Raw genomic sequence first — 26453 nt, forward strand, 5'->3', positions numbered from 1 at the left:
AGTATGGCCGCTGTACTTGGCCTCCCTTCACTGCTTAATATTCAAGTGCACTTAGAGTGTGTGTTGGAGGTTTTTTTTCTGTGTGAATGTGTGTGTGTGTGTGTGTGTGTGTGTGTGTGTGCGCGTGCGTGCGTCAAGTGTGGCTGCTTGTTTATGTGTGTAGAAGTTGCCCTGGATATGCACTCTGCTCTGGATAATTTCCAAGTCCAATCTATATCGCTACGAGCCACAGGAATGTACCTTTGCTCCTGGGAAATTTCACCTGAATTACTTACCCTTCTGTGTGTGTGTAAGTGTGTGTGTGTGTGTGTGTGTGTGAGTAACCCAACCATAAATGTGACCGCTGTTTCTAATGGGCTTATTACAAGACACACGCTCGTGTCGAAGAACTCACATCTCCAGACTTAAAACACCAACACACAACCCACTAATGGAATCAACTTTGTCATCATAGACGCTGATGAGCTGGTTTGGGGCGATAGTTAGTGGAGCTAATTCTCCCCTGAGGAGGAGGGAGGAGATCTCTCAGTAGTCTTCAGAGGACCTGCTCCTTGTGTCCGTGACTCATGCATGCTTATGATGTGGCTGGGCGGCGCTGGGGGGAGACACCAGGTTAAGATCTGTGTTTGTTTCTCTGTTGCAAGGCAATCCACTCGCTCTTTGACATTATGAGGTGTCATAGAGCGGGGATGCCCAGTGGAAAATATGTAATCGCTTTCGTCTGAGAAGAAGTACAACAGTTGTGGCCATCATAATCGTGGAGAATGTGCGGCTATCAGGAGATTGAGTTTCTATTGTCAGCTCTGCTATCTTTTTATGGTTCCCCAGCACACTGAAGTGTGAGAGTCTTTGCTTTCTGTGCAGGTCAGAGTTCAGCTGCACAGGGATCAGGTTGAGATCGGGTTATGGATGATAATGTGTTTGTTATAACACTTACTGCACTGTGATACCTGGTCTTTTGCTTTGGGAGTATAGGTGTCAGGACTTTATGATAGTGTGGGTAATAAATAACGTAACAGAAAGGAAACATTTCCTGGTACATTTAGGTATAGCATGTACAGTAGATGAGTATTTTAGGGCCTTGGATATATGGTTTAAAAATGTCATCTGTGTGTGAGCTTAAAGGATCCTCATTGATCTGGAGTAATTATTAAACATTTGTTCAAAAGATGTGAGACAGTGATGAAAACAAGGCTAGGTATTTATTGTTTTACCTGAATGTCTGGTCATTTGTAATTTTTTCAGAGTTATTTTTGGGGTCTATTGCCTTTATTGGTTAGGACAGCTGAGGAGAGAAAGGAAATGTTGGGAGGAGAGAGTGAAGGATGACATGCAGCCGAGGTCAGATTCGAACCCACTGATGCTTCAAAAAGGACTATAGCCTCTGTACATGGGGCACACAACATAACCGCTAGGCCATCTGCGCTCCTGTTTCAACTGTAATTTTTGAAGCTCATCAGAAGAAGACTGTTCTTTTTGCTACCTCTGGGTTCTTACTCAGCTTATTGTTAAACATATGTTTTTTTTTTAATTATTTTCATAAAGATATTGACAGTTAAATACAGATTTTTAAATGTGTTGTTCTTTTCTTTTCTTTCTATATTCCTGTGTAAAGACCCAGCATACCTAAAGAAAGAAGTGAACAAAATCCTTTTTATCTCCTTTCAATCGTACATGTTTAGTAAAGAATCATCCTTAAACTCATTCTCCTTAATCTCAATATTCATCCGTTTATTCTGACTATAAAATAAGTCTACAACGACTTCAATTTTCCTGCCATGTTACGACCTTCCCCTCCTGCTTACAGATATTCTGGCTCACAAGGTTAAAGACTCCTCAAATGATCACTTCTTCCCACCGTGGAAATAGATGATAAGAAGAGACAGACTTCATCCAGACTAAGACACTACAATCCCCCCAAGGCAATGCAACTCATATCCGCCACATTCTTAGAAATTCTGACGGCCTTTTTCCTCCATTTCCCTCACTGGGAGCTATGTGTGGCCCGGGGGGGGGGGAGAAAAGAGAGTCATCACCGTCCTCTCCGCGGCGTCTTTATGGCTCGATTTACTGTGCAGCAGCATCTATAAAAAGCATTTAATGGGGTTAATGTTGTTAGGTACACAGACTTCAGTTGCCAGTAAACATGTTGCCTTAACAGCTCAGCAGAGAAGTTCGGAGAGAAAGAGGGAATGGTTTGGTTTGGTTTTGTTTCGATTTCTTTTTCGACCCCTGAAATGTTAGTCTCTTCTCTACCTCAGATTTGTTTCCTCAACATCTTGTGCTTTAATGTTTATGTCTGATCGTCCTCTTATCACCTTTACCATCTCTAAGATCAAACTGATACTATAAGCTAAATTTATAACCATAAAGCATCACTTTATGAAAAACCATCGAACAGCCAGTGTAATTACTCTCATCTATCTCACATCCAATGAAGGGTTAAATTAGTAGGTAACAAAATGTTATTTATTTCCAGTTAAACAAAGCCTCATCCCCAGTTCCCTGGGGTTGTATAAGTTCTGATGTTGTGTAAAAATGTAGATAAAAGAAGAATGTGATGATTTGCATGATTTGATTGAAAACACCACCAAGACGACATTTCAAAACTGAGACACTTCACTGTTCCTGGAAAATGACATCCACATTTTGAATTTGTTGCCAGCAACATGTTTTAAAGAAAGTTGTGACAACTCACTCCATCTTTATTAATGGCATCCATACAAGCTGTTTATTGGGTGAGGTACGTATTTTGAATTGAGGCGAATTATTGTTGATTCGACTACCCACTCAAAAATAAGGTAAACTATTATAAAGGTTGTTGTGGGGCTCAATACTATCAATGGTGTTGGAACATACTGTTATGACAGTTATCAAGGTGGGATAAAAATGTATTCCCTGTAACGCTTGTTTTTTGTTTTTTTCCTGTGAGAATGATGTCCTCTGATTAGTTTGTTTATTCCTTGTTCTCTTTGTTTTGTTTTGTCATTTGTATCCTTGTGTTTCTCTGTTTCCTTCTTAAATGTTTTCTGTTGATAATCCTAAATTTAGTTTTCAGTGCTATTTTATTTTGTAGTCTATTTCCCTGTGTCTTGTTCTTCCTGCCTCAATGTGTCTCTCTCCAGTTTTAATTGCCCTGATTGCCTTTACCTGTGTCATACTCTCACCTGTGTCTGATCCAGTGTCCATTTAGCCTCAGCGATCCGTCCCTTTTGTGTCAGTTCATTCATCTATCATGTGTTCGTCGTGGATTTGACATCTTGCCTCCCTGTGTTTTTTTCTTTATTTCTCCTCGTGGCTCTTGTTTTTTCTCCTTTGGTATTTTTAGTTGGACTTTTGATGGACTTTGTTTTGGAACTTGAAGATGTAAGCTTTCATTTTGCATTTTTCCATTTTTGTTTGAATAAATGTTTTCTGTTTAGTTCTGTTCCTCGTTATTTTAAACCTTGTGACAAAAAACAACAAAATTGACCGCAGACGAACATGACACATCTTCACTTCCTCACTTGACACGTTTTCCCTCTACTCACTTCTTCTTCATGCTCCACTGAAAACAATCACTCTCTAACTGTGTGACCTGATCTCTCACCTCTTCCTCTAACTCCACGTTTCCCACCATGATGTGATGGAGAGTCATGATTCATGCATTGCAGTGAGAGTGTAAATCCAGACAGCAGGGAGGCTGACCTGTGATGTAACCGTGACGACACTATGACACTGTCGAAAATGATGATGGTGGTGATGATGGTGATGATGAACCTGCCTGTCACTGGCTGGTGTTAGTCATCCTGCCATAGCATCATGATCTTAGATGCACACAGTTACTCATGCAAAGTTAAACTGAGGGATCGGTGCAGTGCAGTAAATGTAAAAAGAGGACAAAGAGTGTCACATAGATGGCTTTTGCAGGGGGGCATTTGTTTAAAAGAAATTATACATTTTTTACAGCACTGGTGCCACATTAAAATGTACTTCATAGACCTATTCAAATATTTATATTAATTACTCTACCAGCTGTTGCAGTGATGTCTCCAGGCAAGTGTTTCCAGCTACAGTGGCCTCGGGTGGGCCTATATCGCTCTGTGATCCAGCTGAATGGACAAGGTGGAGGGCAGACCACCTGGTTGGCTGACCTCTGGCTCCCTGCTGATTGTCACCTCTGGCTGATAATGTGTGTGCACGCTGTCTGCAGGTATGTCTCGTTTATCGGGCCCTCGGGCTCTTCTCCTAGACCTCCCAGCGCAGCACAGCCTCCAGCTTCCTCGTGACAAGTTAAGACCAGCCTGTTGTTAACCTGCTGTAAACTAGTTGCTTCCTGTGTGCCCAAACTCATGCATGCACACACTCACACACACACACACACACACACACACACACACACGTGTTTAACAGTTAAGACACTATAGTGTAGTTCTCACCCCTTGCCATCAGTCCTCAAATTTTGCTTGATTTTTGTTATGCAGGCCCACTCATAGGCGTTCTACATGTTTATTGATGACAGTAAGTGCGAAAGACATTGTGATGAATGTTTTTTTTATCAGAAATGTGAGTCAGAAAAGATCACAATCATTTTATGTTTTTGTCTCCTTTGCTCTATAAATCATTCAGAAAACCATGAAACAATGAAGGATTCAATGCTCATTACATTATCAGTCTCCCATTTGCTACATCCCTTTTTTATTCAATCAAAGTGCAAACAGATGACAGTGAGAAGTGATTACAGTATCATTAACTTCATCCTCTTAAGTCTTACTTTGGTCAGTCTTGCATCTTTCCTATCATTGATAATCACTATCAATTACAGCCTGAATCTGTGAATGGGCTCTCAGCTGAAGGACATGTATACGCACACACAGACTAGGGGGTGTTGGGGGGAGGGGAGGGGAGAGGGGAGAGGGGGGGGGGGGGGGGGGGGGGTGCAAGCTCTAGAGTCTTAAGTCATCTAACCAGCCAACCAGCTGCCATCGCTGAATAGATGCACGATCACAGAAACGCGAGGGGAGGCGCAACGGGCACAGAGCTGCTGGCTCTCTATATCCAGCGGCTCAGAAGCGCTCTGACTGCATTCACTACAGAGTCCTACACAGCCAAGGACCTGTGCACACTGCTACTGCAAGACACACTGTGGATAGTGCAACACGGACAACTTTCTGCTGATTTTCTGAGAGGATCTGCTCGTTTGGATTATAATCTTTAAGGACTTGTACTATCACCGAATCATTGTCTTAATCGCGCGTAATTCTAGAAGCTGTGGGTTATTGTGTTTGAGGTTTCAGTAAACTGGGCAAAAGTTTAAAGCCATTTGTAACAGGGTGAAGGACAAGTGCAATGCGCGTCGGTTTCGTCTCTGGGGATTGTCCCACTTGCGCCTGAGGAGCTACATGTCATGCTGCTTCACAGAGCGTGTCCAATGTGAATAACAAGAGACAGCTTTCAGCCTCTCCACATTTGCAGCTATACAAGTGTAACCGGGAGACCGATCGAGTGCACCGAGCAGCTCTGACACCCCGGGTTCTCTCCCCGGGCTGGGGATGGTTGTGGATCCTGTGGGGCCAGGAGCGATTCTGCGGCTCCTACAGAACAGCACCTTTTTCTTATTTGGGGTTAAATCAAAATTAAAGGGAGATGAGAGTCGCACTTTGTTACTTCCTGCTGTGGACGACGTACCTGCTGGCCACCACTGAGGTAAAGTTCCCAGGACTCTCAGAGCAGATTGTGCCCCTCTGCTCCCTCACTCAGGGCTGCGGGGGTTTATTCCTGTGAGGGTGCACGGTTCCCACAGAGCGCGCATTTCACACAACAGAGTAGCCTACCCTACACAAGAGTAAGAAAACTAGTGGAATAGCCATTTCGAAGTTTTGATTTAAGTCCATTTTTAGACTGGAAGATATGAGCCTATATGATTTAAACATTGAAATAAATCTGGAATAGAGCTAAACTGTTAGTGGCAGGGAAAATTGTAGTGAGACTGAGAGGGTATTTACATAAAAAGTTAAATATGTATTTATTTTTTGAGTACGCAGCACATTACTCCAGCTACTATGAGAGCCAGTGACAACACGCTTTTTGAGAACCAACATAACGCTGCACTTGGACGCACATCGCAGTTATTTTTGGCTTTTGTGCCAAATCTGTTTGTAGCCTGAGCCAACTGGGCAAACGTTTTGGTTGGGCTAAGCGCTTTCATGGGAACCGCCGCTCCGGGCGATATAAATAGCCACTGTTCCTGTATGGCTGCGCGGTTTGCTCAGGCTGAGGTGCTTGCAAGACCGCAACAAGTGCAATGTGTCGGGATCTGCTGTTCACACCGGCAGACGTCGCCCCCTGAGTTCCAAATTCCCTCAGTAAAGCGACGATTTAATACTGAAACACTTCAGTAAAATAAGATAAGGCACACTTTAATACAAGTTATTCCAAGGCTCTCAAGGATCGATTTCTTCATTCGGCATCCAATTAATACTAAAAGCTGTACTTATATTATAAACATTTAAAATGCCAATTGTCTTCCAGGGGCAGGAAGGGAAATCTGTAGGCTCTTCAAATTACATTGCACAGGGAAAATGAGTTAATTGTAGAATTAGCTGAACGCCGAGCTTACCCAAAGATGATAATTAAATCACTTTAAACTTATCCTACATGCATGCATCTTTGCTCGTATGCAACTTACAGTGTTCTTAATTTGCACAATTTCTCGAGGGGATTCGGCACAGCTTCTTTTTTCATGTGTGATGGGGCAGTTCTTTGAGCTGTAGTTGGCACATAGTTGCAAAGTTGTTCTAACAGTGGTCTTCCTGTTGGATTTGTAAAGCCAGCAGGTTTATTTATACAGGCAAACAATTACTCACACGTTTTGCCACTGGCGCGACGCAAATCTAACCTTCGTGTGCCTTGTTTGATTTCTTTGCCCCCCTTCCCTTCCCCACCTCCTCCCCTATAGGAAGTGGAGTTTCCCCAGGAGCTGATAGACAGATTGTCGCACAGTGAAATCCACAGCATCAGCGACCTCCAGCGGCTACTGGACATTGACTCCGTAGGTAAATTCTGCCTCTCGATACCCTTTTTTCAACAGAGTTCCATTTTTAACCCCTTTGCATAAGCTGCAGTTCACACGTGAGGCTGCTATTGTTGATGTCACGTCACTTCTCAAAGCATGCCACTAAAAACAGCTGCACCATAGTTACATCAGACGTTATTACTGGCTGTGATACTCTCTATTGTGGAATCACCTTGAAAGGAAGCTTCCCCTGTTGTCACCTGCACATTTCCTGGTATGAGGGCATTTGGTATACTGTATAAATATTACAGTCATAGTGAGGCAGCTATGACTGACTTTTGGTTTTGAATATGACTAAACATTTTTTTAAGCCTTTGGTTCTTTTCAATATTATCGATCATTAAAGTAGCTGAGATTTGATCGATTTAAAACACGTTATATTGAAAAGTAGCAGAGTATTGAAAATGTTCACACACTTAGTGCCTAACTGTTGACAAGCTTTAGGGAGAGAGTGATATTTGAGTGATTCATTTGACCATACTTCAGTAGAAGTAAAAACAGCAGCACCTGTTGATTTGTGCATGACTACAAGAAAATACTGAAAGATCTTTTGAAGCCAAGGGAGCTGCCTAGTGCAGCCCTGGCATGTCTGATAACGCAGTAAGCGTGATAGGTACGTCTACTGTACACATGTGACTAAGGTGGACTTTCACTGGCAGGCATTTAGCCGTGCATATTCTTTCAGCTGCTGCAATAAACTTGCTTTATAGCATGCAGACTGCCACATATGTCGCCCTGTAAACAGAGACAGCAGCCTGCGGGTCAGGCGGGTTTCTTCAGACTCAGGTTCTTGGAGGTGCTGCTTCTTCGGTGGTGGGGGGACCAGGCTGTCTCATGGTGTGTTAGATTGAGTTACAGCGGTGCGCCAGAAGAAGCTGTTTGCCTTCATACGAGCCTCTATTTACACAGGCTTTGGCCATATATCAAGCTCAGTGCTCTCCCTAAAGATTGGTTGATGGAAATAGGTAATTGCTTAATTTGCTTTAACTGTCCCAAATGATGTAAGATTCCTCTCTGGTCATAGCTCATTAGCAGCTTTAATATTTATAGTCAGAAACAAGTCTTTCACTCCAGTATCAAGTGTTCTTCTTTGTAACTACATGACGGCTTTTCTGACGAACGTATCAATCAAGACTAATAGCCCGGCATCATTAATGTGTTACATTTTAAAAAACAAACCTGAACTCCACAACAGTTTATCAGCTCGCTTTAAGCCCAGAATAACTGCCCTGGAGTACCTCTAGCATGAGAAGAGGTGTTTATAATTGAATTAACATGTCTTTCTTCAAACAGAGGAATGTTTCGCAGGGTAACAGTAGTAGGCTGATTATTATTACGAGGACATAAATCTGTCTGAGGGCCAGCTCGACGGCCCAGGCCAGCCTGTTAAAAGACCTTTGACGCCAGCCATAGGGGTATTTTCAGAGCTTTTGTTGCGGACGACCGGCACAGTAAAGTTACCAGTATAGGCTGAACTGTACATGGCATAGTATGTCAACCAAGAAAGGAGAGGGGAAAAAAGACAATATAAGGCGTTAAAACCTCTGCTGGTGGTAGCAGGAGGATCTGAGGTATGAGGTTGTCTTTCAAAGGACACATCCAGGATATTCTGGATTCTATATCTGGTGTTTTTCTTCTTGTTAAGCACTTTGTTTTCATTCTCATAGATCTCTGTCAATTGAAATTTCACTTCATAATTCAGCCTTCATGTGTCAGGATCACTTGGAACAACCTGCAGGGCTTCACTAGCGGCTGTGTGTTTAGTTCAGTGCCGCTGTATGTATGCGCACATGTCCTTTGAGGATGGTGTCTTCAGCTCTGACTGACAGATGAGATGACCCTACTGAAGTCTGCAGATGGCTGTCTGGCCCCTAAGGGTGCGCCTCTCTTCGCTTTTCCTCTTCTCTCTCCCCGTCTCCCTCCTCAGAACCCCCCCCCCCCCCCCTTGCCTGCCTGCTCTTATCTCTCTCTGTGAAGGACTTTGACAGAAAAGGGAACCTGACTCTTAGGGGAGAAGGTGGAGGAGGGTGTAGGAATATTCTGGAGGTTTAATGTCTGCTGCACTTCCATTTGTTGTGCAATCCGTTTTGTTTATGAAAATCTGGCAGTGTGTTAATGCATGATACGGCATGGTGCCACTTCCTATAAAACTAGTGTCAAAACAAAGTTATTGCACTTCCTACCTGTTTCCACACCCTCAGAGAGGACCTTTTGCCCATTTGACCTAAACCAACACTTTGTCAAGTCATCCGTGAAACTGTTGACCATAAAGAAACCAAGAGAAGAGACAGGGAGATTCATGGAGGCACCTATTACAACAAGTCAACAACATGTTGGCTATTTGTACAAGGAAAGGGAGAAAGAAAAAGAGGAGGAGGAGTAAAGGGAGGGAGCCGAGGCCCTCAGCTAATGAAGGGAGTAATTTGCGAGTCATGAAAGCCTGATTCATTGCAAAGAGACTGTCTCCTGTCCTCTTTTCTCTTGTCTCAGTTTGACGACGCTCCAGGCGTGTTATTACTTCTTAGTCACCTGGAACCGACGCAGAAGCAAACCCCTCACTCTAGTTTTCCACAGTCTCCACCTTTCTCTTTAACACCCCTTTCTCCTCCTGCCTCTCTCCATTTCTCCCCTCTTACAGAGGAAAAAACCAACAGAAAGGTCCTTTTATTGTGCTGAAAAGAGGACTCCGCAGTCTATAAAGGACTTCTTTATGCCCTCCCTCCCTTCCTCCTGTCAGCTCTGACACAAACTGTCTCCGGGTGGCCACTGGTGTGGCTCCCTCCCTCTCTCCTGTCCTTTTCCTGACAAGGGAGAGATGAAGAGAGGGGGGATAGGTACGGTGGAGTCAGGGGGGGCACAGTGGGAGTTCTGTAAGTGACCTGCAGTGTTAAAAGGTTGTTGGGTAGGAAAATCAGCCAGCTGTCACAATGAATCCACCTGACAGTGCCGACAGTGTAGGTGTGTTTCCACATATATGTCATGCAATGGGGAGTATATGTGTATGTGACATTTGTACAGTATATTCCTGTGTGTGTCTGTGTGTGCGACTATACTGGCCTCCTAGACTGATAGCTCAGCTCTTTGCTTAACTCAAGGCCTCAACACTTCCTCTCTGCGGACCTTTGGTTCTGGGTCACCGGCTGTCTGACTGACTGCATGACAGGCTAGGAGGAAATTCCATCAACTCTCACTTAGGGGCACACATGAAAAAAAAAAAAAAAAGAAGGCATCTAAAAGCAAATAAACAACAAATCCCAGAGGTGGACCACATATAGGTGGAGGAAATCCCTTCAGAAGATTCTGGTCGGAGCACAAAGAAGCTGTAGGAGTGGAATGTGTTCGCCTGTGGCTAAGCTTTGTGGAGCTAGTGTACATTGGGTTTTAGCATGTTATGGAGGATAATAAGAGAGGTTTGTGTAGTTGTCGGTTGTATGTTTATGTTAAGTGTACAGGTGTAGGATTGTATGAACTAGGTGGGTGGGTATCCTGTACCCACAGACAGGTGGACCCACCTACTTTGCAAACACTCTCAGACTTTGAGAAAAGGCAGTATCGTCTGCGTAGAAGCTTTATCACTTTATTGCTGCTCTGGCACTCTTCTGTAATCCACCTCATATTCTGGGTGGGGACCAAAACAAGCAAGCTTTATCAGATGACCATGACTGGGAATACGCTGAGCTGGCTATATTAGACTGCAGTTTTACCATTGCAGCAAAACAAAACATGTACTTTTCCAAGCAATTGAATGATTGAAAAAGCAAATATTTCAGCTAAATGAGAGACAAGAAACCACTCATTAGGAGCAGGGATAATAGTGGCTGAGCACCACCTGTCAAATGACCACTTTAGTCTCTTGAGTGCTTGTTTGTGAAGGAGTTTGCTGACTCACCTGAGTCTAGATACTTTACTCCTGCTGGGAAAAGTTCAGCCAAATGAGTGAGTGTGGCCGACACACAAAAAGTGTGCAATTACACAAAGGTCTGTGTAAAAATGTGCCTGCTGTGTGTACCCGCCCGGTGTACTCGGAACTGTTTACCACAATTTGTGTAATCATCGGCAGTAACCTTGTCTGCCTTCGAGCACGTTTAAGGGAACCCAAAGCCTTTTAGGGAATCAAACGTGTTACATACATCTCAGGAAGGCAGTAGGAAGTTACAATGTCATTATGGCCATGTGAGTAACCGACACATTGTGTGTTGTGGAGGAGATGTATAAAAACTTCAGTGGCGGGTCACACACCGCCTCGGTGGAGCTTAACAAACCACCAACCTCAGTCTGCAGTGGTGGTTAACTTGCTCATAGTTTTCATGTTTTATTGGTTGAATAAGTGTTTACTTCCTACTCTGTGTGACATTATTAAAAAGTCTGCCTTCTGTTTTGACGAGGTACGGGAAACGATGTCATCGAGGAGCCCAAACATCACAAGTACCACAACCATCATAAGAACTTCTCCCGTCATCATGGTTACTACAACGGCCTGAAGAGCTCCCAGCTCCACAGCCGACGCAAGAGGAGCCTTGGTAAGCTTGAATGAATGAATACTATATGCTTCACTGTGCAGCCTACAGGTTGCATCATGATTACTCTATATACATCACAACTTGGCACGGCTTATTTCAGTGTCATAATGCCCTAAAAATAACCTCCACCTCAATATCACCCCTGAAACATGAGTTCCCAGGAGATGAAACGGATCACTTTGTACTAATTTCAAACTGAGCTAATAGTTAGTGGCTTTTATACTGCTTTACGGTGGAGAGAAATAACCATAATGAAGACATCTACCTAGTATTTATGGCAATCAGGGAATCATGAGAAACGAGGCTGGTGTGTGAGGTTGCCGAGGACGTCTGACATGAAGCTTCATAATTGGCCGGAGGCGTGCAGATCTAAGAGACACGCGTCAGGAGAGAAATTTATCCTTGAGCGTGGAAATTCCAGGCATTCGAGGCTCAAGTTGCAGCTCGCCTGGGCTCTCAGTCAGATTTCTTCATAAAACGCCACGCGGTACGATATCTGATCGAGGCATGGAGGATAACATGAAGTGTATGATGTGTGTGTTAAGACTGGTTGAGTGTTCTTTACATCCTTCCCTGCGGCACACACAGGTCGTATTTCATGTATGCGCTCCGTATCATAAGTGTATGATACAGTATACTATTTTGGCAGCTGTCCACAAAAGCCCTCTCGTTCTGCACATATCATCTTTACAACATAATGGTATCTCGCTGTACACTCTCTGACACATCTTTAGGTCTGAGTGCCTGTCAGTGCATTAAATCTCAAATGAATGCTTACTGACTTCCTCTTTCCACTTAGACCTACAGTGTCAAAGGCCATTATAAGATTTCCCACGGACACATATTAAGGTTTTCTGGCCTAGTCACGCTGCATTAACCCCAGTGAGCGCTCTGAACAAAGGAACAGTCTCTTTATGGCTCACAGACTTGATCCTAAAGCTCCTTAGCTTAGATATGAGATCAGCTTTTGGGATAACTAGTCCTCTTAACAGCCTCAAAAAGAGGCTGGGTGTGATCCGAGGTGAGACCAACAGCTACCACATCAAGTGAGTCATCATATAATGAGCGGTTAAGGAATGCATACAGCAGCTGGGAGGGAAAAGGACGGATTACAACAATGCATCAGCGTGTGGGTATTCGTAAAATGTGTCACTGAACGCGGCTCCTCCTTTCTCCCTTTCTCTCGTCTTCCAGTGGAGGAGGCGGTCCCGGCGGTGTGTAAGACGCGGACGGTGATCTACGAGATCCCCAGGAGCCAGGTGGATCCGACGTCTGCCAACTTCCTGATATGGCCGCCCTGCGTGGAGGTGAAGCGCTGCACAGGCTGCTGCAACACGAGCAACATGCGCTGTCACCCTTCCCGCAAGCACCACCGCACCGTTAAGGTATGAAACACACACCACATTGCCTGCAATCTCTTTTGAATTGCTTAAGTCAGCTTTTTAGACACTCCATTCAAAACACAAGTGCATTGCAAGGTGAAACACGTTCGTCGTATATCATAGTCACCTCATTTATTCCACAAACGCACCTACTCCCAACACTTTCCACCTCACCAGGTAAGTAAATCATATGCAAGGCTGGGTTATTGTGCCTTCCTTCATGCTCCGTGCCTTCTCTTCTGCCTTCTTTCACTCCACATCTCCTCTTTATTTTAATCTTTTTGGCAAGTACCCAAACAGTGGGCACCCTACCTCTGCTGCCCCCTCTCCTTCGATTACAGCAGATCACCACCCTCTTTCCTCATCACTCTATCCCATGTTTGGTGAGAGGCCAAGGTGCCTGTGCCAGGATGTGGGGAGCGAGGTAGAGCAGAGGATAGAGGGGACAGGCAGGCAGGGAGGGTGGTTGGTACCTTCACCGGTAGACCTGCTGAAGAATCTACCATAGAGGGATGCTTCTGCCAGATATTAAGCAGACAGAAAGACAAAAGAGAATCTGTACCTTGAGAATGTCTGAGTGTCATCTGCTACTGCCTTGCTATCCCTCGGCTCTGTGTTTGTTTGGCTCTTTGTCTTTTTCTGGAAGCAGAAAGTCTGGAGGAGACAAGGCGACCGAGAAAAAGAGAGAGGGATGAAGAGGGTTGCACTGTTCTCAGTGGCTGGTTGGCATCGGTAGCTTAAAAACATGTCCTTCTGTTCAGGATCAGAGGAGACACGGGGGCTGGAGCTGAGTAGTATTTCTGCTGTATTTACACTACAGACTCTTAGCCGGTGTACAGCTCTGTTTGGAGGTATGGGAGTTATGTGCTCTGTTCTGTAAGAGTAAGAGACAAGCTGGGGATAAACAGGAAAGCCTGGAACACTCTGAATGTGTTTGTGTTTCTCTTCAAGCCTGTCTGTGCACTCTGTTGTCTCTTTAATCATTGTGATCTTGTCCGGCTATGGGCACTGTGAGATTGCTTTCTCAAATGCTCCTCACGCAAGGTTTTAGCATTGCCGCCTCAAATGGAGCAGAAAAGTAATAAAACAAATACCGAACCCACCTGCTGCTGCCTCCTTCCCCCTTGGCACACTGGCACAGGGCAGGAAGATTTCAGTATCCGTGACCTCTTCTTTGAACTGTAAAGTTAGAACAGTAAGATCGGGCTCAGACGAGAAGGATTGGGATGGTTTACACAAGACTTGCCCCTCTTGGCATGTGAGGGAAGAATCTGGTCTGGGACCCCAGTTGGCACAGGAATATGCACAGAACATCTGGTGCCAATGACGGTGTTTCCAAGCATTGATAAATATTCCATCACTTCTGTTAACACTAGCTAGCCTGCTATTGTTAACAAGAAACAAACAGGGGCGATCTCACCTCCAGTTTTGCATAAGAACAGACAACATGTGTTGACTAAGCCTAGACTCATTCAGCCTTCTGCTCAGGTTTTCTCACTGCAGAGCATTATTACAACTGCTTGTAGTTAGGCTCTGGCTGTGTCCGAAAAAACACCAACTACACACTAGATAGTGGACTAGAAGGCAATTGCTGTTTTGTAGCATTGTCCGAATAATGATTGAGCATTATCTCACCCTATATAGGAATCACTGTATCCCACAATGCATTGTGAAAGTAGTACACAACCATGCTAGCTATCCAAGCAATATACACCATAATCTCTAAAATTCATGCCATTATGGATTATTGATCCCCAGCCATTGTTGCTTTGTGTTTTAACAGCTTCGATGTCATTAGCAGCAGCCAGAGATACAGCGAGTAGTGTCCTAAATGTTTTTTTTTTCTTATTGTGCCCATGAGTTTACTATGTAGTCAACTGCAGAGAACTCCCTGTGTAGGGACTAGGGAACCGACACAAGCTCTCTTTTGTTTACATCTGCTTCCCTATTTATCTCATTACATCATACAAGATCACATGAGGAGTAACATGCCGTCCCTGGCACTTGCGAAAAAAATCTTGCCACAAGATGACTGTATCTTGTAGTGTGTGTCTTTTTTGAGATTTAGATAGAAGATACAGTATCTGTGAAGTGTCTATGTATGTTTCTAATCCAATCAATTTTCTACAAATTGGTGAGGATTTTTAAACTCCTTTAGTCTGACAGGGACAAGGCTATCATTGTGGAGTTCTGCATCCAGGGCACGGGAGTTTATGGTTAGAAATGCTGACTCATATTGTGGTAAGAGAGGCCAGCTCTGATATAAAACACAACTCTGTGACTCTTTTTGTCTGCATGCAAGCTTGTCTGACTCCCAGTCGGCCAGACAGTCAGCGTACATCTTCCTCAATAGGTCCTCTGTCTGTGATCGCTGTGACAAGGAGGGATGGAGAGACACTGACGATGGCGGAAAAACCTCCTATAAGGCTTGATTCAGCTATTCCTGGAATGTCGGGATCCATGCGACTTTGTCCGTGTCCCCCTCATGACACTGAGGACAGAATGCACACACAGACTTGTGAGGGACAACAATGGGCAGGGTTCCCCGTTTTTCCATGTGGTTCTAGCCGTGGGCGAGGGTGGCCGAGAGGCGTTGTATGCCTAGAAAGGTCATCAGTCAGGGCTCGCTCCGGTCAGGACACATTCACCGCATTGTGTGTGAGAAACATTGTCTGATGCCAAGTTTTTTTTTCCTGTCTGTCCTCTAAGCAGTGAGTCTGAACAGGGGTTCAGTTTGTGCTTCTCCCTCCGTTTATTAGAAAGCTAAAAATGTTGCCCGTCTACCCTTGGCCTGACTTGTTTTTCTTCTGCTGGCCAAGGATGGGAAAGGAACACATTCACCATGTTTCTTTCCAACTCATGCCACTATACATTTGTCCGAATGCACCTTTTATTTATTCCCCTTTTCTGTTTCTCTCCCTTTCCTGCTATGACCCCCCCCCCCCCCCTAAAAAAAGAAGGAACAGGTCTGTACACGCCCAGTACAGTACAAGCCTGTGCTGTTCAGCAGTGAGAAGACAACTTTAAATAGGACCAGCCTGAGGGAGGAGAAGGGGAAGATCTTAAAGTCTCTCTTTCTTTTCCTGCTTCCCCTTTCCCTCCTTTTTTAAATCTCTCTTTCATTTCACAGTGCACTATTTCACTGTCATTGACTTTTAATACTTTATTTGTGCATATCTAGGTTTATATCAGTTGTTTTTGTGTTGTCAGCTTGCCAGGTCATGGAAGGACACTGTGAATGGGACAGGTGTAAAGATAAGAGTCTTGCCAGTTTCAGTATTTACGACAGATTAAGTGAGAGGCACAGGGGTGGAAGAAGAAACAGAGAGAGGGAATGGGTTGGAGAAACAGACAGAGGAGCGATGCATACAGAATTTCAAAAAGTATTATGGATCCAAATCAGGGGTGGGAATCACAGGGTGACTCAAGATACATGATACATTGATCATGATAGCTTTAATATCGCAATACATCCATTCTGCATTAATTGAAGTATTGCAAGACAATCTTATAGTGAGACTTCACTATATCTGATTTAGTGAAAAATACAAAATGCAGTGCAGGATGGATGTATTTATTCACTGACATTTGCTTTCAGTTCCCCCTCTTATCATGCTTCATCCTTTAACTTCTTTTCACCGCTGTCTGACCAATCTCCTGCAGTCTTTTTGGTTTTCCTTTATCCTGCTGTCAACTTTGTCTTATGTTACCCTCATTCACGTCTGTGAGGAGTCATGAAGTAGTGAGGCGGTGTGTCTAATGGCAGAGAAATGTGTTTAGAGCGCTGTATTCTTTTAAACTGAAATGCACATGTTCAGCACCAGTGATTCCACTTTTGTATCACACGAGCCAGGATGAAGATATATTGCTGCATTTATATTTTTTGTGCCCCTCCTTTGATTCAGACTGTACCATCCCACCATTTCTGTACCTCCTCCGTATCCCCCTTTTTTTAATTTCCTCTCAACTTTAAATGACATCATCTTCTCTCCATGTACTCCAGCATATTGGCTCTCCCTTTCCTCTCCATCATTCCTCAATATTTCTTATCAATTTCTCTTTCTTCTTTATTTGAAAAGTCTGGTTGAACATTGGCGTTTTCATGGCACAGGATGCATTCTCCCAAACATCCTCCTTAATCTCTCCTCTCTCATATCTGTTTTTTCCGACCTCCTGTTCTCTCCTGTATCCTCTGTGGCTTTCCTCCTCACTTCTTTTTCTTTCTTTCTGTCTGCTGCAGCTGTGTCCAGTGTTTCTGATGGTTTTCTCAGTGCTTTTGGCTCTGAGGCTTGCTCGACAAAGTCAAGCATAAAACAAGCAACGATCGTTGACAGCAGTACCTAAGAAACTTATGTAAGATGTGTGTGGGATTAAGAGGAGGTTAGGTATCATTCCCAAGGTGCATTTATGAATTATTTTGCACACAAGTCTTTGTTTAAAATTGTGTGTGAGTATGTGTTTGAGTCAGTGTTTGCTGTTCCTGTGGGGCTGATTAAACAGCTCATGATACAGGCCAATAATGGAGCTGCCACTCATCCTCTCACTCATTAACTCATGAGGCTTCTGCACTACATTTGGCCTGTAAATTCATTATAACCCCCTTCATCATTTACTCACCCACATCGGCAGATTCAGACATGGTGACACTCCTTATTTTTCCTCATTTAACGACATCTCAAAGAGTGCCTCTCAGAGAAGAAAGTAGAAAGAAAATATTAAGAAAGCATAAATGAGTCCTACAAATTTAGCAACAGATTTAGATGGCAGATGTTGTGTTGTTATGGCAAGTACTTTTTAAATTACCCAAATCATCTAAATTAACCAAAATAGAACCAAAAAGGAAAAAAAAGGGTTTCATTTTCATCACACATGTGCTCAATCAAGTTTTCCAACAATAAAGTAGATTTTCTCTCATTCAGTTTGGATGAGTAGCTGGAAACTTTTGATGGTCCTTGAAGAAATGAACAAGTATTCTGCAGAGGTCAGAGAGGGTCGTCAGCGCACATCTGTGTAAACCCAAGAAGGGGATTATTTGTCTCAGTGTATGTGTGTATGAGAGAGTGCGTGCTTTATGCTACGCTACGTAAACTCCCCCCACCGCAGCACAGGGACAAGGCCATTTGTAAGAAGCGGCGGCGAGAGGAAGACGGGCCTGCAAAGTAATGAAGTGTTGATGGCTGCAGGATCAAAGTGGTGGCTGACAGAGGCCAGGCGGATATAGCCTCAGTGCTGAGTGTGGGGGTCCACACATCTCCCTGTGCTGGCCCCGGCCCCGACCCCATCACACACACATAAACACACACACACACTCGCAGACTGACAGTTACCTCAGTGATGCTGGGTCAGATCTTGGTGTTGGGGGAAGCGGTAGCTGTAGTCCTGCGGTTGTGTGGGACCCTGACTTACGGGGTGTTTCATAAATAAAAGACGGTGACGGTGATACAGTGAGCATGATTTATGATCGTCTGAGGGGTCCTGTGGATTACGTGGGGAAGGGGGGCATTATGGGAAAGAGGGGCCTCCCTGTTTGAAGTCCTTCTGCAGCTGTGAATTATTTTCCCTTTGATTCACGCAGCTTTTTCGACGAGATGAAGAAGGGTGAAGGAGTTTGTGTGTGTGTGTGTGTGTGTATAAATGTGTGTGCGGGGTGCGCGGCGGGGGTTGAGGGGCGGGTCAGAGACCATGGGAGCGTCCCGACCAAGCCAGAAGCCGAAGAGTTTGGCTACCGCAACGCCGGCTGGAATGCGTCAGCCAGAGCAGGAGAAGGAGCGGGCTTATTTTAATCATATTTTACTTCATATTGTATTTTCCTTCACTCCTCTTCTCCTGTCCTCCCTTTGGGTCTTCCCCTCTGACTTCATCCTCCCCCCTCCACTTGCACCTCTCTTCTCCGCTCAATCTTTGGAGTCTGATTGTCTCTTATGTGAAATAGTTGTTCACTCCCTCCTCACCCTTTCTGTCTCTCTCCTGCAGCTGAGCAATCTCCCACTCTTTAATTTTACCACTCTGTCAGTCTAAGAGCAGTCTTTTTTGCTCTCTCATTAAAATCTTATTTACTTTCCTCTCTTTTAAGTGCTCAGTAATGTCTTTCTCATCTGCAACTCTGTAAAGAAATGGGGAGGAGGGAAGAATTAAATGGAAGGATCACACATCCTTAGATTCTTTGATATTCGATATTGCATGATATTTAAGCAGAGGGGGGGAAAGCAGAGTGCACAATGGGTTCACGATGCATATTCACATCTGGAGAGACATTAGTGTGTGTGTGAGAAAGAGAGATAAGGAGAGATTGGTGTGCCATGAAGAGCCCTTTTGGCATTGCAGGTCTATGATAAATGCTCTCTTTGCTTCCTCTCTTCTCCGCACACTGCCTGTGATAACCCCTTCCACCCCATGCCTGAGTGTGTGTGTTGTGGGTTGAAGCAGAGGGCAGCAGCAGGTTGTCTCGGCTTGGTTTGTCTGATGTTCGGTCTGCGTCTGCTGTGGTTTTCACTCAGAACAGTCTGCAGATAATCTTGCCTTTCTTGAGGGGGAGATTTTTCTCTCTTTTGATTTCAGAGGACAGTCCGACGAATGAATCCGCTCCGGCCACTCACGGTTGTATCACCTCACAAGAGATTTCTTCTGTTGCAAAGGCTCTGACATGCTCCCCTTCAAAATGTCTCTGACGATAAATGAAATGCCACCCTGTTCTGCTTCTTTCCTCCCCTTCATTTCCCCGACACACACATATGCATTCTTATTTGTTTTGCCTGATTCTGTCGCTGTTCCAGTTCTTGATAGCCCGCGGTGCACATCAACATTCACTGTTTGTGTTTTCCTTGGAAGGCCGGTTTAAAACTTTCCCCTCCATCCTGCTCTCATCAGCGCTTTGTGCTCAGGGAATTCCCAATTAGTCTGAACGGGACAATCGCCTTCACACGGAGTGCCGCAGAGACACTGAGGACAAACCCGAGGGGAAGAGCCCCCTGCCTCACCCTAACCCTCTGGATCGGATATCATTCCGAAAGCCCCCTCACGGGACTTTTTCTCAGGGTCCCGGCTTTCTATGGAGCTTGGAGTGGTTTGATTTATACAAAGAGAGTATGGGGCCCCTCGTCGTAGCATGGGGGGGGGTCTCTTTGTGATGTATGTTTTATGTGGGAAGTCATTGACTCTGCCTCGGATTGAGTGAAAAAGTAACTAAAAATGGAAGACGGGGGGGAATTAAATGTGGATGTTAAGTGGAAACCATGTTAGAGTGTCAAGCTTTTCCCATAACAGAAAAGCAGGAAACAGGACAGAAAGAGAGAGTGTTGACAAAGTGGGCAGATCAGAGGCTTATTGAGAAGGATTATAGCACAGTTATACACATTGACACACAAATATGAAAGTGCCAATGTGTGTGGTAACTCTTTCCAGGAGCATTTTCAACCCTGCTGTGAGAGCCAAGGAGACAAGCCCACCGCTGGGCCTCTTATCAAGTGGACCCGTCACTTTATTCTTCTGTCAATAGCTGTTTGTTTGGCCAGAAGAGTTTGAGTTTCAGTCTTAGTGTGTGTGTGTGTGTGTGTGTGTGTGTGTGTGTGTTTGTGTATTAGTCGTTTGAATCAGTGTTGGACTCTTTGAGCTTCCTAGACCCCCCTCAGCTCAGAGAGTCCGGTCACCAATAGCAGCAGGGCTGTCCGCAGAGATAGTCGTCTCTTTCTTTCCTTCCCTTTCACCCTCACACCCTGTTTTTCAGTCTGATAATTTGATTAAATATTAGCAATGGTGAACTTTCCTATCGCTCCTGTTAGTGTTTGTATAATGAATTTCCCCAGTGGGTAACCCAGAAACGAAACGTTAATGGGTAACACATGAATGTCATCTTATGCTAGTCATGATCATGGTCAGTCCCTCCTCCCTCTTCCTTAAATGACCTCCTCTGTTTGCACACACACGCACACATGGTCCATGTTCCTGTTTCAGTTCTTCCCTGCCACGGCCCTTTCACCCTCTTTCTCTCTTTCTGTCAGGGCAGATAACAGCAAATATACCACCGCTAACTCAGACACCATTGTCCTCTGTTTGCTCACTGCATACCTCCTCTTGCTTGCTTTCCCTCTTTTCACTCCCTCTCTTCTTTCTGTCCATGGAAAGAAACAGTTTCAAAAGAAAATGAAAACCGCCGGTCCCCGTTTACAGTTTTAGCCTCCCCAGATGACCCTCCAGGTATTGTTACAGCACTGACATGAGGCAGCTCTAGCTGTGTGAATGTCAACATAATACTTTGTTTTATCAGACAGGGATTGGTATGTTCGTTTGTCTGCATGACTAATTCACCACTGAGAGCCAGCCTTGGCTGATTGCCATTACAGGATAGAGGAAAGAAAGCCTCTCATGAGTTTTGGTCCTCCGTCTGTGCGTGTGTGCGCCGCATGCCGACTGCAAAACCGTGTTGTTCATAACACTGGGAGATTGTCAGCCAATATCCGCTCTCGTGCAGTGACCAGGAAGATAGGTGAAGCTAAGGGATATTGTTTCCATGTGGCCCCCAGGCTCCTCAGTGGTGAGCGGGGAGGTTACCTGCCCTTGGCACTCAGATCAGAGAGGGATGAAGCCACCTCCCCTGAGTTACACAACAAGATCATCATAACCTCCGTGCAACCTTCTCTATTCAGCTTTCATCTAAGCTTTAATCAACATAGCCTATTCATACCCTCCGAGGATCGGCCCTTTTCATTATGAGCTGTTGGGTGGGAAGTGGAGGTCAGCCCTGTTGTGTTAAATGGAGAGGGTTTTAGTCGGACTCAAGGACCTGAATTCCTGCATGGCTTTTCTGTGTTAGATTGCAGCTCTCTAGGGTTCTACTGCTTATATTAGACCATGTAAACTGTGTTTCTTGCATGCACATGTTAGGCAACACTTTCCCTAACCCATGGAGAAGAATTAATGTGGTTATAAGCAGCCTACATGTTGGAACAAGGTGAGAGAGTTTAGGTGTGTATCTGTCTGGATGTAGACGTTCTAGGCCTGGAGCAGGGAGGGGGGATCTCCCAGCCTCTCTTCCCCTGCCAGGGTAAACCTTCCCTGGGCCCAAAGGCGTGTCCTGCTCCCCCTTCCTACCCTTAATCTCTCCTGACTCCCATTGTTTGAGCTTGCTTGGACGGGGTCATACACTCCATTCAGTATTTACACACCTGATCAACAACCCATAATGCATCCTGCCCAAGGAACTCAATGCATCAGCCTCTGAGGAATGCTGCCGTCACACTTCAAACATGGCAAGGCAACGCAGCGGCTATTTTATGAATCAGTTTATGAAGGAGTCATCAGTCACAGCGCTACGCCTCTTGATGTTAGCAGACCTGCAAAGAGTGCGTGCATTCACTGAAGACACATGCACGGCGAAGAGTAATGGTGGCGTATGAGCTGGCTCTGTAGCTGACCTTTTCTCTCTTCCTCTCTGCAGGTAGCAAAGGTGGAGTACGTGAGGAGGAGACCCAAGCTGAAAGAGGTCTTTGTGCGGTTAGAAGACCACCTGGAGTGTGTGTGCACGTCACAACATCACGTGGTGGAGCACTCAGATGCAGAACCAGGTAAATTTGACCCTCGAAGATATAATACATCGTTTTAAAATATTTTTCCAGCATTGCCTTTTTAATAAGGCTGATGACCCTCGTCCGTATGCCATACCCCACATCATGCTTCTATGCCGTCCCTCATGGCTGTCTATTAAACCATATTTGCATGGCTGCCATTTTCCTGGGAGGCTAAATTGCTGTTGTAATGCTAGACTGTTGTGTTCCCATTTTCAAGTCGTATATTGGGAATTTGACAGATTGTTATCTGTTCACAGCTCCTCAGTTGTAAGAATCTGAAAACACAATAACATTAAAAATCAAGAAGGTTGTCAGGCAATTTTTTTTTTACTTGTTTGCTAAAGTCAGCATTCAACCACTTATTAGCAAACAAAACCCTTAAATAGTGATGGGAAAGGTGTACATTCCAAGCTATTGGTAATGTTAGCTTGTTAACAATACTTTACAAGCTAACAAATAGCAATATTTCAACAACTTCCTACAAAGCTAACTTTTTACACTTCTTAGCTAACAGTACTGGTTAAAATTTTATAGGATACGATAGGAGAGTTGTAAATTACTACAGCTAACTGCAATGTTAGCTATCCAACAGTACTGTTGTGTTAGCTGGGAAATAGTTGAATGCTATAGTCAGCTGTTGAGACAAACTGTAGTTCTGAGTAGTGAATAAGTTAAAAAAAATGTTTTGTTATAACCTTGAAATATGATCTGGATATTTACTTTCAATGATATGTTTTTAATAAATCAAGAAGTGATGACATATCAAAAACTTGCCAGACTCCCTATGATTAAATTACTGGCTAACCTGGAATACATTAGTTCAAGATTATAACAGTAATTGAACTTCCCACCCTGAGCATGATGTCAGAGGAAAACGGCTGCTGTGAGAATATGGTGAATGATCTCTCTCTCTTTCTGTCTGGCCCATCGGCTTTGCACTGAATGACCTTTTTCCATAATTGCTCCCAAACAGACAGACACACCTGTGTGTTGGCCTGCTATTGCAAAACTATGCAGCTTGTGTGTGTCTGCCTGGCTCAGAGAGGATACGTGTGTTTGTGTGTGTGAAAGTGTACGCAAGACTGTGTGTTAAGGGAGGGTGTCCAAAGGCTGCTTGGCATGACGGCAGGTAAAACTGCCCATGCCTTGATCTGGAGCTTTTCTCTCCCTGAGAGCAGATAAGCGCTGTGATGTGTGCTGATAAGGAATCTGAAGTATTTATAGTGTGTCATATCTTTGCACTCTTCGCTTCTGTCCCAGGGCTGTTGTGCCTCTTTCTGTGCCATAAAAACCTTGTTTCTTGCTTTTAACCCTCCTTCCTATCCACCCTCCCTGACTTTGTGTTTTCAGGCCACCATAGGGCTAAAGGTAAAAAAAGGAAACCTAAAAAGTTAAGACCCAGCAAGGATTTATTGGCAACATAATAAAGTTGCACTCATTACCCAAAGTCCACTGGAGAGCTGTGAAGGGAACAGGTAGGACTTTAGCACCGCAGTGTTTTCCCACCTTTTGGCACTGCACCGAACGCCCAATCAGGGCACAAAAAGGGCCTGTCAATCACCGTCACCAATCACATCACAGCCAATCAGTGTGAGAGGAGGGAGGGCTAATGAGTACCATGCTCTGTACCCAAGTCAATGCTGCATGCTGATTTGTGGCCTGCTAAGCATGCATTCTACATATATATGCTATGTGTTTGTGGGGTTGTGTGCACTGTTCTGTTGTTCGTTTTTCACAATAAGACAGGGTTCACTATATGTTAATGCTTGTTTCACTGCTCCTTCACCTTATCATCACAAATGTCTATTCCTTTTATACTCTGAAAGTAAAAGAGAGAGGGGTTTCTTGCAACAACAAAAAGTACCAGAATCATTTCTCATCCGCCTCTCTGTCTTTTACTTTCGGCACAAACAAATTGAAACACAAAAATCACTGGACGTTATGATGTTTGGACTGATCCCTGTCTTGAAGAAACAAGATTTGAACGTTGTGTGTTGTGTCAGCTTGTTTTAAAAGCATGAACAAATTGATGCCATTGGGATTAAAATCATTCTCTTTACATAAAAAAAATCTTCTGTGTTGTGTTTGTAAAACTACGATACTAACAACAATGTCCCTCTCTCCCACAGTGGACGTGAGGTGAGACCAATCAGAACAAGGGGACTTCAGCGTGGGAGTGACCTAAATAGCGGACACCACCAACAGGAGACCTGCTCTGTCCTCTTCCCCACTGCCATGCAACCTTCGTTTAAACAAACACAAACTTTTCTGTAAAGATGTCAGATCAACTATAGACGAAAAAACTTAAAATAAATAAGATGCCAAAGGTGCTTTTTCTTAAAACATTAACCAGTGACTTCCTCTGTGGTACGCCACCTCTCCGGACAACTGATCCCTGCCGCTGACTGAGCAGAAGATTGGCGTAGAGCTCGGCGGGGCAGAAAGAGGCCGAGGGGAGATGTTGAAAGGGATTTTTGTTGAACATTTTGATTGACTTTGTTCCAAGACGGATAACAGAAATGGCTATGAAACAGGTTGAAGAAGTTTTTTTTCTGTGGGCATCTGGTGCTCCAGATTTCAAAACAGTGCCGGCTGTGGATGACCTCCAGCTAGGCAACATAAAGGTGCCCTGCCCTGCTTGAATGACTCTGGCACTCACTGAAGACAGACGGAGGGACGGAAGACAATGAAAAGAACGACAGACGGCGAGAGACAATTTGAGGTGTTTTCTATAAAGACTCAATGGAGTATCAAACATTTTGAGTTTTGGATATGTGCTCTAAGTATAGAGGACGTGCTCCATGACCTTGTGACTTTTACACTTGCTTTGTACAGTTCAATTTGAGAAGGAAGACGCGCCGCTACTTACAAACTATTTATCTGTGTGGACGTTTGCTTTCTGTCTCTTCCGGCATAAAAGAAAGAAAGAACAAAAAAGATGTTTTAATGATTTTGGAGACATGCAAAACTGTGTGGTCTGTGAGGTCCACTTCAGTTCTTTGTAACCATCACAATCCCATTGTCATCTTTTTTTTAGTTAATGTTATTCATGTCATCCATGTTTCTTATTATATTACAGTATATTTGAATGTCAAGTCTTGTATATGGTTTGGATATATGTGTGCAAGGAGGAGATGTGAGAGTCAGTACAGGAAGATGCTTTATTTTTGTTATGAAATATATCAAGCTTACATATATCCAAGCAGGAATTATGTTTTATTTCTTTTGTTGTGGTTGAATGCTTGTTTGTTTTTTTTATCCAGTGGAAAAGATGCAGAAATTTGGGGGAGGGAGGCGGAACTGACAACTGAGAAAGGGCTGCCAGTGCATCCGAGCTGTGAAAAGGAGGGATTAGAAGCTCAAACATGGCAACTTCAAACAGACCTCAGATTATTCCACAGCCATGATAAGCATATCTTATTAGTTTAAGTAACTACTGACAGTATTTATCAATTCCCCTAAAAACGTCAGAACAACCCAAGTTCATGAATGCGTGCATGATATAGGTGTATGTGTGCTCACAAACATGATTTCTTTCCTGCCTACAACTATTTTTCACCCATATCACTCAGTGATAAGAAATGTGCCCACCCTTCTGCCTAGCTGCACAAGTACACATGTTTTGCCTGCAAAGAGCAAAGTCCACCTCAAAGAGGGAATGAGCGAGCAAAGCAAATCGACAAATGCATGAATGGGCTCCTTGTTGAGCCAGGCTTTACTCCTCTGTCGACAGGAGAACAAATCACTGATTGCTCCGCCCTTTGGAGGGACTCACACCTTCTGCAGCCACATACCATTAGGACAGATGATGATGATGATGAGTGCCCCGAGGTGGCCTGAAAACATTGCAGAGCCGGCCTGACCCCGTGCCTTGATGGAACAAACAATAACTTCCTTAACAGCTCCTGTAACAGTGATGAATGTGCAACCAGGC

General features: G+C 44.3%; 1 protein-coding gene across 2 annotated transcripts; it reads left to right on the forward strand.

The window, feature by feature from the left end:
• Positions 1-5040: 5040 nt before the first annotated feature.
• Positions 5041-25721, forward strand: pdgfab (platelet-derived growth factor alpha polypeptide b). 2 transcript variants are annotated; one of them, XR_009665842.1, is made up of 7 exons: positions 5041-5685; positions 6938-7034; positions 11440-11574; positions 12769-12959; positions 22390-22516; positions 23870-23994; positions 24649-25721. XR_009665842.1 is itself a non-coding variant. In XM_061027379.1 (6 exons), exons 1-6 carry the CDS (start codon positions 5626-5628, stop codon positions 24660-24662), a joined length of 624 nt encoding a protein of 207 aa, XP_060883362.1. In that variant the 5' UTR covers positions 5042-5625; the 3' UTR covers positions 24663-25721. The 2 variants fall into 2 exon arrangements, 1 of the variants encoding a protein (XP_060883362.1); XM_061027379.1 differs by lacking the exon at positions 23870-23994 and having other exon boundaries at positions 5042-5685.
• Positions 25722-26453: the final 732 nt, after the last annotated feature.

This window comes from Labrus mixtus, chromosome 20 (assembly GCF_963584025.1).
Source record: "Labrus mixtus chromosome 20, fLabMix1.1, whole genome shotgun sequence".
NCBI classification, from domain to species: Eukaryota; Metazoa; Chordata; class Actinopteri; order Labriformes; family Labridae; genus Labrus; species Labrus mixtus.

Bases quoted from the DNA above. Each gene is read 5' to 3' on its own strand.
- pdgfab (XM_061027379.1), top strand. From the start codon at position 5,626: ATGAGAGTCGCACTTTGTTACTTCCTGCTGTGGACGACGTACCTGCTG. The intron at 5,686-6,937 runs GTAAAGTTCCCA...CCTCCCCTATAG, and splicing joins ACCTGCTGGCCACCACTGAG to GAAGTGGAGTTTCCCCAGGA. The intron at 7,035-11,439 runs GTAAATTCTGCC...TGTTTTGACGAG, and splicing joins ACTGGACATTGACTCCGTAG to GTACGGGAAACGATGTCATC.